The 11796-nt window shown below is 35.9% G+C and overlaps 1 protein-coding gene and 1 long non-coding RNA gene across 4 annotated transcripts; both read right to left on the reverse strand.

The window, feature by feature from the left end:
• Positions 1–1044: 1044 nt before the first annotated feature.
• LOC147475561 (uncharacterized) lies at positions 1045–6823 on the reverse strand. Of its 3 annotated transcripts, XR_015209471.1 has the most exons (6): positions 6446–6823; positions 6251–6308; positions 5405–6158; positions 2888–2976; positions 2723–2782; positions 1045–1302 (listed from the first exon to the last, which is right to left on the reverse strand). It is a non-coding gene; the product is annotated as an uncharacterized LOC147475561 (long non-coding RNA). The 3 variants fall into 3 exon arrangements; XR_015209472.1 differs by lacking the exons at positions 1045–1302; positions 2723–2782; positions 2888–2976 and having other exon boundaries at positions 5287–6153; XR_015209470.1 differs by lacking the exons at positions 1045–1302; positions 2723–2782; positions 2888–2976 and having other exon boundaries at positions 5287–6158.
• A 3044-nt stretch (positions 6824–9867) lies between these two features.
• LOC147475562 (uncharacterized) lies at positions 9868–11552 on the reverse strand. Its single transcript, XM_086585455.1, has 2 exons — positions 11214–11552; positions 9868–10323 (listed from the first exon to the last, which is right to left on the reverse strand). The coding sequence occupies exons 1-2, from the start codon at positions 11550–11552 to the stop codon at positions 9868–9870; spliced, it is 795 nt and encodes a 264-aa protein (XP_086441581.1).
• Positions 11553–11796: the final 244 nt, after the last annotated feature.

Genomic DNA, 11796 nt, shown 5'->3' on the forward strand with positions numbered 1-11796 from the left:
TGATAAGGACTACTGCAAAAAGAACAAGGTTCTGGGTTTGCATTATAATTCCATGACGGTTGCAATACAAATTAATAAGACATGAATGCTCAATCAATGATGATGCACAAACAGTAGAAATTCATTTTTTTGGATTTTTTTTTTTTTTTTTTGAAAACTTTTTACTATGCCATGTTCAAGATAACAATTGGGCGCGAGACTAGGATGGCTCTACTACACGTCTCAAAAAAGTAGGCAGTCACTTCACCAAGTGGTGTGCTATCAAGAATCTCACTCATGATGAATCTGGAGGAGGGGAGTGAGGAAGTTAAGGTAGTTGGTCAACCGGAATCTGGTAACTGATTACTCTAAATCCTCGTGGCTATATTTTTGTCCTTTTCTAGAAGAGCGTGACTACTTTGGGCTTTAGTTGATTGATTTTAATTTTTTTTTTTGGTCTAGGGTTTCAAGAATCAAGCAACGACCAATTTATCTACATTGGGTAATGACAATGGTTGTTATGGCTCGGGTTCAGCCTTATGTGCGAATGTAAATTGCAGTGCAAAAAGTAAATTTCAAACAATCACGTAAGCATGCTTGAACACACAAGTATCATCTTACTTGGGCTTCGAGGAGTTTTAGAATTTATCTCTCAAGCCGTGCTTATACGCTGTTTGGGGAGAAGACGACGTCGGTGGGTGCTTGATCTGAGAATCAGGCCCAACCTTTCGAGCTTTACCCTATTTTAAGTTATAAATAAAGGCCCACTTAAAAAGCCCACAAGTTGGGTTTTTGACAATTTATACAACTTTGCCTTCAAGGGCTCAAATTTAAAACAAAACTAAGATTATACTAATCTAATTAACTAGTTTTAGATTAATCTCCTATATTAACTAGAGTCAATTAGACTTAGAGTGTTGATTACCAAGTTGATTCAAAGTGTGTGAGCTATGATCCACAACTTGCCTCACACACTTGAACTTCCCAAACCAATTAAAACTCTAATCCATTGGTAAGTATTAAACTTAAACCAAGTTTAACTCAAGTTCATCATAATAAATCAATCAAAAACCAATTTTTTTTTTCTTTTTTCTTTTTATCACTAACTATTACAAACAAGTTCCATTGTTTTCTCCTACTCTATTACAAAATCCAGGCTCAGAGTACAACTGTGTGTCACAAATGAACTGGGATATGAAAAAATCGAACACACTTCTGTAGAGGTGCCCGGGCGGTCGCCTTCGTGATGCCCGCCTGCGCCGGTGGATGGCAGTCGTCTTTCGCCTGTTTGATCAACTCCTCTCCACCTATGCTGTTTCACAACTTGATTTGCAAAAAAGTGTCTTAGTACAGAGAAACAATAAAAATAAAATTATGAAAAATTGAAAAAAAAAATAGAAATGGAGAGGTAAGAATGATGCTCCCTTCTTAGATTATCAACCAATCAATCTCACCCCTTCAATCCATGACGGCAGTGCCATTTGAGGCTTTAATATTGTAGTGAGTATACTTCAAAATAGTTTAGATTAAGAGTTGAGGTTTATCCTAAATTGTTTAGAGTTTGAGTGAGGTGTCTTAGTACAGAGAAACAATAAAAATAAAATTATGAAAAATTGAAAAAAAAATAGAAATGGAGAGGTAAGAATGATGCTCCCTTCTTAGATTATCAACCAATCAATCTCACCCCTTCAATCCATGACAGCAGTGCCATTTGAGGCTTTAATATTGTAGTGAGTATACTTCAAAATAGTTTAGATTAAGAGTTGAGGTTTATCCTAAATTGTTTAGAGTTTGAGTGAGGGAGATAAGAAGAAGAAATGTAGACTCTTGAATATTAGAATGGTTCTAAGCTAATGAACTTGAAAGCTTTGATTGTTTGATTGAAATGACTTGAAAACATGAAAGGAAGATTGATTAAAACATTGAAATGAAAGTACAAACAAGATTGAAGATTAAAACAAAGAACAAATAATAAGTTGATTGAAATAAGAAAAGGAAATAGAAAGTTTGATTGAAATAAAATAAAATAATAAGAAATTAAAAACATGAATTGAAAAACAAGACAAGAAAATAAACAAACCAAATGTTTTGGATCTTAAGACAATGGATAAGTTCTCTCTCCCTTGTTTTTTGTTTATATACCCCTACTTTTTCCATTTACAGATTTGCCATTCTCCATTACAAACTAGACACCTCACCCTTTTCACTTTTGCTTTTGATTTTGCTTTTTGGTGCTTTCTTAACCAAGGTAGGTTTAGGGATAAGTCTTCATAATTTGAAATAAGGGCCTCAATCTTTGGTCTTCTGATTTGAGTCCTTTGATTGTTGACTTTGACCGGTTGACTTTGACCAGTTGACTTTGACTTTTTTAGCACTTTTCCATAGTAGTTACTGGTCCTCATAATAAGCATGAATAAGACTCCTTTGGGTGCTAAGATGCAGCTTTTATGATAAGTGGTCTGAAATACTCTTTAACTTGAAAAATGCAGTAAAAGCTATGAGTTGTATTTTCGTTAAGAGTAAGGGGGACTGTAATGCAACAATATATGGGTAATGAAACACACATTTGGGAGCTGATCAGGTCCCAAAGTTTGCTAGCAAAATGCAATTTTCTATATATGTATACTATGACAGCAACATGCTCATGGAGTATTATATACCCCTTTTATCCAATATAAGTAAGACATGAAGTAAAAAAAAATACAACAACTTTTTTTTTTATCGTGGAAGAAGATATACGTACCATGGTTTCATTAACAGTTAGAGGGTGAAGATCCTCCCTCACCATTGCTTGAACAGTTGGCTGTTATAAAAAAAACAAATTTTTCAGTAATCAAAATTATATGCATACCCCAACTTCCTTCACATAAAAAGAAACCTTTCTTTCTTGTTCACAATATACACGTACCTCGGTTTCTTTCACAGCTTTAGTTCAAAGTTTCTCCTTTAAGTTTAATCGATGAACTTGTGACTGTGAAAGTAATGGTGATAAATATGCTAGCATTGGACAACACCAATTCTGAGATTAGAATGCCCGAAACATTTCTACGATACTTGATAAGTGTAGATACTTTCCATTGTTCCAACAGTTGGTCTGTGTGATGGTAAAATACAGTAGTATGTAACAGTTCAATTGCTTGACAGCTTTTCATATACTACAAATACATTCAAATCTTACCAAAGAAAAAAAAACAAAAAATCAGAGAATACAGATTGCGCTGAGCACAAATTACACTTGATCTCACTCACTAACTCATAGTTTTACAATTACGATTGTGCTAGCAGTATCTGTATAGATTACACTTTTTTGTCACATTGTCAATCGTACTTTCATTCTATAAATCAATTTCAAAGAGGAAGCAATGTGAGAGATGTAATAGTCCAGTGAATATATTTGGTAATAGTATGCCAAAGTACCAAAGTTAGAACCAGCCACCACCAAAATCAAAACAGATGATTGAAAAGTACTCAAAAAATGCAATTTAACCCTCGATTATGCCTCTTGTTTAGCCATCTTAGTGGACTAATAGTGTTTTTAAGTTATGTTTTATGATTCTACAAGTGAAAGAGAGTTTTGTGGAATATTAGAGAAAAAGGGGTAAAACAGAGCAATTCGGAGCATTAAAGATCACATGGGAAGCCCGTAGACAATCATGGAGAAGGCCAAGGAATTGAAGCTATTAAATATGCGACTTGGACCTATTTTAAAGCCTATTTGGAAGTTCAAGGCAAAAGGATTCGTCGCTTGGACCAAAGCCCACAAAAGAGGAAAGAAAGATGGAGCAAAAGAGGAAAAATAGAGTCTCGCGCTTGAGACGCGACTCTTGCGTCTGAGACGTATGGATCGTGCGCCCAGATGTATGAAACAACACTGTAGCCAATTCTTTCTCAGTTTTGGAGACGAAGTTGGACTCTGAAAGAACTTGATTTGTATTAGGAAACAAATGGCGGTTTGGAATGCTTCTAGAACTCATTGTAACCCCTATAAATAGAGGACCTAAGTGCCTCATGTAATTTTCCAATTCACTTATACTCTTTGTCTCTTAACTTGAGGCGAGAGAGATTAATAATAAAAGATTCAGTTTTAACTAGCCGAGTCTTAATAAATTAGTCTTTCTAGTCTTATGTTCTTCGACTCTTCTTCTTCTTCTCGTTCTTCGTGTTCTTCCTTCTTTTCCGGAAGGCTAATATTTCTCCTTCAAGGAGGAGATGAAGTCGGTGCTTAAGATTTAATGATTCTTCTGGTTCATGGTGTTCTTCAATCAGGTTAGTTCTTTATGTTTTTAGTTATTAGTTCCATTGCCCAGACCAGGGGATGGAAGTATAGATTAAGGTTTTTATTTATTGCAATCGAATATCATGCTAGTTTAGGATTTTATTTATTGCAATTGAATATTTGCTAGTGACATGCTTTTATTTATTGCAATTGAATATAATGCTAGAATAGGGTTTTATTTATTGTAATTGAATATTAAACTATTATTCTCTACTTTTCTTCTAGTTGTGTAGTGTTTTAGAGTAAAATAAGTATTTCTTGTGTTTGCCTTAGATAGTGATTCATTGAATAGCTGCCCAAGCTCACATAAAAGGAAAGAAGATACTAGTAACATGAACATAGAAACAACCTTAAATAGAGTTATTCGTTAACGATGTTTCGTCCAAGAGGGCATCGGCACTCACTCGATTACCTAATTGTAGTCTACTTATAAGAACAACCATGAAGCAGAAGGTCATAGATCAAAAGTATTAGTGGATTCTAATCTCTTGAATTCCCTCTCTTACAAATTCTCAACAGTTTAGTTAGTTTAGTTTAGTTTAGTTTAGCATTAGAATCTACAATATCTATAATAATAGTTTTAATCCCTCATATAAATATACACTTAAAAGTAGAACGATACCCTACTCATCATTTACTTATTGAGGGATAATTAGGATTTGATACGCATCTATTTTGTTCAACGACCATCATCTATCTACATCATCCATATTCCATCTCATACATAAAAGAAGCACGTGTCAATGACTCCTAAATATACGCAATAAATGCATCATTTTAGACTGTTACGTGAAAATAATATATGCACTAAGTAGCAGTCAAGGAATCTTAAGTCCTGACTTAGTTAATATTTTTCTAGCACACCTAAACTAAATGTGGACCCTTTTACAACACAATAACTAAAAAATGTGAAAGTATGTCCTGGTGTTAAACAAAAAATGGATGCAAAGAAATATAACGAAATATGATCATATGATAGAATACAATCATAAATGCATGTAATATATAAAAATATCCATACACCATCACAATGGAAAAAACCAATACACTTTAGTAGTATTGAGCATTGCAATATATACATAAATTTCTTTGCTCGCTGCACAAAGTTGATTGTTGTTTCAATGACAATGTCGAACTATACAAACTCACCATGGTTACCATCTTCTTTGATGGAAATTTCTGATTGATGACGTCGGTCTACTGTTGCACAACTCCCTATATTAAGAAAAAAATCAGACTTGAGAAAAATTGCAAAGACATGATTGGAACAAAAGAGGAAAAATTTACCTTAAGCTAGCCCGCCAATAAGACTGAAATTCAATGAGAAATTCCTTAACCATGCTAGAAATGGGGTTTAAATACTCTGAAAATGTTGTTTGGAAAGACAAACTACCAAGCATCAACAAAAATAAGGTAGCATTTCTTCTTAGTATAATTCCATGATTTACTTAGGTAAAAGATGTGCCATTCGACAGGGGAATTAGTGTCGTGCAATAACTGCGACTGCAAAATCCATGGAAAGCCCTTAAGCTACACAGGAGAAAATCGTCTTAAACCTTGAAGTGACTTAGTCATGCATATCTATTTACAATGAAATTTCAATACCATAATGGGTGTTGGAAACATGCCAACACCGTGATGGGTGCTACTTGCTCCTTTTAAAAGGAATGCATCTAGTTATGTGTTTTAGTCAAACACCTATGAGCCAGATTACTAAGGATGATTGGGTATTACACAAATTCAAGATGGAGACATTTATTGTACAATAAAATGGAAATGAATGAAAAATGTATATTTAGATTGGCTTGAGAGTACCTTCAACTAAAAAGCTTATCAGAATGATTGAACGCTATCCAAAGTCTATATTCATTTCCATCTTTATATCACGTTCACAAACACTAAACTTTAAAAGAATGATTAATTAAAAAATGGTAATATTAAATAAAATGGCAATAGAGAAAGAACCGAAAAAATTAAAAAGGATGACTAACTTACTACTTGATGTCGTCTCTTTCGTGAAGAACCAGTGTGCAATTCATAAATTCGACACAATCTGAGTATTAAATTCAATTCAAACAGAAATAAACAAAACAAAACAAAAACAAAACAAAAACAAAAACAAAACAAAAAAAAAAAACAAAAAACAAAAACAAAACAAAACAAAACAAAAGTTTTTTAGATAAAACCCACCATAGTTTGTCTCCCTTTTGAATGAACCCCCCATGATTTGGCAACTCACACTTAACCACCCAGTCTATCCCGATTCTATTTGGGCAACATCCATATTTGCATTATTGCCAATTCTGCCTTTGTCTTCCTCTCTTCAACAGTTCAACCCACCCCTTTCTAATTGTTGGTCCTTGATACAGTATTTCTCTCTCTCTCTATAACTTCTAGAGAGAGAATGTAAATTATAGCCGTTTCCACTGATTTTTTCATGATTGATCTTCTTTTTCTTAACTAGCTTCCTTCAAATTGCTAGTTTCTATAGCTGCATGTACAATTAAATTAGAAATCTTTGAGGGGAGTGTACTGAATAGTTAAACCACCCTAAAAAGACGACAACAAAATCCTACTGAGAGAAATACCGTTCGACGACAGCTAACTGCAGCGAGATTTTCCCGTTCGGTGTGGTAAATACAATTTCCGTGAGAGTGCTTTCATTTTCGGGCAGTTGAGTGGCAGATTGTTCTGGTTTGGGGACTTTTCTGCAATTCAGGAGGTCGATGGTGTTGTAGTTGTAACGAATGTGTTTGACCAAAGTTAGCAGGCTTTCTAGTTGAGTTCGAGCTATTTTCTTTTATTGTTGGTTTGTCTCTGATCAGGATCAGGTGTCACTCTTTTGAAAGGTGTGGCATCCTTAACAGTACTTTGCTTTCTTACTTTCTTGATTGATTGGATATTGTAGCTGCTATGGGAAGATGGCAATGGGAAACACTTCCTCAACTTCAACCCCATAATCATGAACCTTGGGTATGTATGGGCGACTTCAATTATGTTCTCAATCATGATGAAAAGTGTGGAGTACGGCCCATTAATATTTCTCAAACAAACCAATTTAGAACCATTATTAATGAATGTGCTCTGATGGACTTGGGGTTCGTTGGCAGCATTTTCACTTGGTGCAACAATCAAGAAGGATTAACACGCGTCTATAAGAGATTGGACAGATCACTTTGTAATTCAGCATGGCGACTTCAGTTTCCACGTGCTAAACTTTATCATATCACATCCCAACAGTCAACTACAATCACAAAATTCTTAGCAATAAAGAAGAAAATAGAGAGGGGTTTAACTGTTGAATAGAGGAAGACAAGGGCAGAATGGGCAATAATGCAAATATGGATGTTGCCCAAACAGAATTGGGACGGACTGGGTGGTTAAGTGTGAGTTGCCAAATCATGGGGGGTTCACTCAAAAGCGAGACAAACTAGGGGGGTTTTATCTAAAAAAACCCAAAAACACAATATATGTGTTGCCTAAATATGAAAACGGACAAATTACAACATCTGAAGGAGAAGAAGAGAAAAGACAAACCTGGCAGATGATCGAGTTCTGGAGAACTAAGGGTTTTGAAGGGAACGCGGGTTTATTTTTTTTTTCCAATTTGTTGATTGTGAAGACCAAAAGATTTCTCTTTGTTCGGTTTCCATAATTAAGATAGGTAATTAATATCTAATCCACCATTGGGGAGAAGTAACTACCTTAATGGTGAAAGTTTAACCGAGGGTTTTCACTATTAAGACATTTAATTAATTCCTAATCCAACGTGGCGGCATGGTGACCCTCGATTTATACCCCCTGAAATCGAATCCCGGCCGCGAGTAAGGAAACCAAGCTATTTTGTTAAGTTGATTTAAATTAGATTTTCAGAACTTTAATGGTTAGCGAGATTAAAACCCCCGTAGTGGATTTAATAAGTATCAAGAGGTGATTAATCCACTAACTGCCGACAGTTCATGCATCCACAACAAATAGACCAAGCGCCCAATTTCTCATAATTTATAAACATGAGATCAACATATCTATTTTCTAATAATAATAACAAATTATACTACATAAAACAAGAAACACGCATCTAACACTATTCTTCCGAAATTCTAAGTATCTAATAGAAGAGAGGATAAAGAAACCACAAACAAAACCAAACAAATAATAAACTCGCATAATGTCATGCCCTAGTGGAATAGGACTTGGGGGTTACGCACTCTAAAAGAGAAATGAATAAATGAGGGAGATAGAGTTGAAAGAAGAAGAAGAATGAGGATTCAGAGAGAGGGATCGGAGGCGAAGTTAGAGAAAGGGAACTCAAACAATAAGAGAGGAAATATATTTCAATTCATATCTCTAAAATACACTTTTGGTTTCAAATACTGAACCAAACAAACCTAACAATTTGACACCTGGACCACTAACTAACAGACATGTGAGCCATTACAACTGCACTAATTTCTTATACATAGCCTCCTAACATACCCCTCTTCTTCAAAAGATCCTTGTCCTAAAGGATCAAAGTTTGGAAATTACGCAAGAACCTTATCATAGTCTTCCCATGTTGCATCAGCAGGCTGCGTATTAAACCATTGAACTAAGACTTGAGTCACTGGTCTATCCCTTCTTTGAACCATCCTTCGATCCAATACATCAATGGGGTCCACCAAGAACTGACTTGATCATTGGTGATAGGTAATTGTAGCACAAGGTTAACATCTTCACCAATTTTTTTCTTCAAGAAGGACACATGGAAAACTAGATGAATAGCTGAAGTTGCAGGCAAGTCTAACTTGTATGCTACTGAACCAATTTTCTCAATAATTTTGTATGGGCCAAAATATTTTGGTGCAAAAATGAGGTTTCATCGCATGGCTAACGTAGTTTGTCTATAAGGCTGCAACCTCAGATACACCCAATCCCCTACTACAAAAACCCGTTCAGTTTTGTGCTTATTGGCATAAAACTTCATTCGTTGTTGGGCTTGCTTAAGTTGTTCCCATAGTAATTGCATTGTAGACTTTCGCTCCTCCAAAAACTTGTGAACTTCTGGGTTACGGGTACCTAATTGTTAGGGAATAGCTAAATGAGGGGGTGGATAGCCATAAAGAGCTTCAAATGGAGTAGTAAGTAGAGTGGTGTGGTAACTTGTGTTATACCACCGTTCTGCTAAGGACAACCATTTTGCCCATTGGGTAGGGCAATCACCAGTCATACAACGAAAGTAATTCTCAAGGCATTGGTTTAACCGTTATGTTTGGCCATCAGATTGGGGATGATAGGCAGTGGAATGATGTAATTTAGTACCAACTAACTTGAACAAGTGAGTCCAAAATTGGCTAAGGAAGATGGTATCTCGATCTGAAACTATGGTGGTAGGAAGGCCATGAAGCTTATGGATTTGATCAAAGAAATTTTGGGTGATTGTGTTAGCAGTATAAGGATGAGTGATAGCTATAAAATAGCCATATTTCGTCATTCAGTCGATTACCACAAAAATAGTATTTTTGGAGGTTGAATTTTGAAGACCTTCAATGAAGTCCATGGAGATATCTTGATATGGTTGGGTAGGGATAGCTAGAGGTTGTAAAAGGCCAGGGTATGGGATATGTTCACCTTTATTATGTTGACACACATCGCAAGCTGCAACAATATTCAGCACATCCTGTTTGAGAGTAGGCCATGAGAAAAAGCTGATCTACCCTTTTAATAGTTGCTTTTCTGCCAGAGTGTCCACCTGTACCCAAAGAATGTAATTCCTCTATAATTCGCTTCCTCAAACTATCATTATCCCCAATAAACAACTTGCCCTGAAATCGCAATGTTCCATTCCTGAAAGAACAATCAGACACATCGTGAAGGTTGCTTACTAATTGAGTTACCAACTGTTCAGCTAATTCGTTCCCTTCCAAACTCTTTTGTACTTCAGTTAACCAAGAGGATTGGAGTGTAGAAAGATTGTGGAAACTGCCTTCTTCTTCTGGTATTCTTGATAAAGCATCTGCAACCTTATTATCAACCCCCTTTTTGTAGACTATTTCATAGTCAAGGCCTAATAGTTTTGTCAACCATTTTTGCTGCAACATAGAAGATAGTCACTATTCGAGCAAATACTTTAAGCTTTGGTGGTCTGTTTTGATCAAAAAGTGGTTATCAAACAGATAGGTCCTCAATTTTTCCACTGCAAAAACTATGGTCCACAATTCTTTTTCATATGTCCAGAGACCCAACTTGCGAGGGGGAAGAGCCTTGCTAATAAATGCTAAAGGTCTACCATCTTGCATAAGAACTACGCCTATACCATCTTTGCTCGCATCAGTTTCTAACACAAATGGCCTGCTGAAATTTGGGAGAGTGAGGACAGGTGTAGATACCATTGCTTGTTTCAAACAATTGAAGGCGTTTACAGCTGCTGGAGTCCATTTAAACTAAACAAACTTTCTATAATATCCCGTCATACCCAAAAATCCTTGCAATCCTTATTTTACAGTCTTAGGTAAAGGCCAATTAACCATAGCTTCCACTTTAGACTTATCAGCAGATACACCTTGCTTAGAAATAATATGCCCTAGATATTCAAACTTATCTTTCCCAAAAGAACATTTCGAACTCTTGGCATATAGTTGATGTTGTCACAGGAAATCTAGTGTAATACGCAAATGTTCCTTGTGCTCATCCATAGAAGTACTATATATTAGTATGTCATCAAAAAAGACAAGGATGAACTTTTTGAGATGAGGTTTCAAATGAGGCAGGAGCATTCGTCAACCCAAATGACATGACTAAAAACTCAATGTCCGTCATGAGTATGAAATGCGGTCTTCGGAATGTCCGGCGCATATACCCTTATCTGGAAAAATCCCAATCTGAAATCTAGTTTAGAAAAAATACAAGCACCATGTAACTCATCAAGTAGCTCATCAATTACGGGAATAGGGAATTTATTTTTGATGGTAAGGTCGTTTACCAGCCTGTAGTCGATGCACAACCCCCATGAGTAGTCTTTCTTTTTAACTAATATAACTGGGGAAGCAAAAGGACTGCTTGAAGGTCTGATCACCCCACTTTCTAACATTTCAGTTACAATTTTCTCGATTTCCGCTTTCTGCACATAAGGGTATCGATAAGGCCTAATATTAACATGCTCACTACTATATTTGAGGGGTATGTTGTGGTCATGGTCTCTCTTAGGCGGAAGAGCATTCGGTTCCTTAAAAACATCATTGTACTCAACTAATACTGATTTAAGTAAAGGAGGGACATTTACTTCCGTATGCACTTCCGAAATGGTATACAGTTGAGCCATCACCCCATATTTACTTTTCTGGTATATAAGTAACCTTACATATTTACTTCCGAAATGGTATACAGTTGACCCTCTTCCTTGTTGCCTTGGAGTGTAATTCTTTTGTTGTCCTTGACAAAACTAAGTTGTAATTCATTCAAATCCAATGTCATTGAACTAATACTCTTAAGCCAATGGACCCCGAGAACCATATTGCAGCCACCTAAGGGTATTAGTAACCTTACTTCAGCTTGAAACTCCTCTC

The sequence above is a fragment of the Coptis chinensis genome, chromosome 9 (genome assembly GCF_015680905.1).
Source record: "Coptis chinensis isolate HL-2020 chromosome 9, ASM1568090v1, whole genome shotgun sequence".
NCBI lineage: Eukaryota > Viridiplantae > Streptophyta > Magnoliopsida > Ranunculales > Ranunculaceae > Coptis > Coptis chinensis.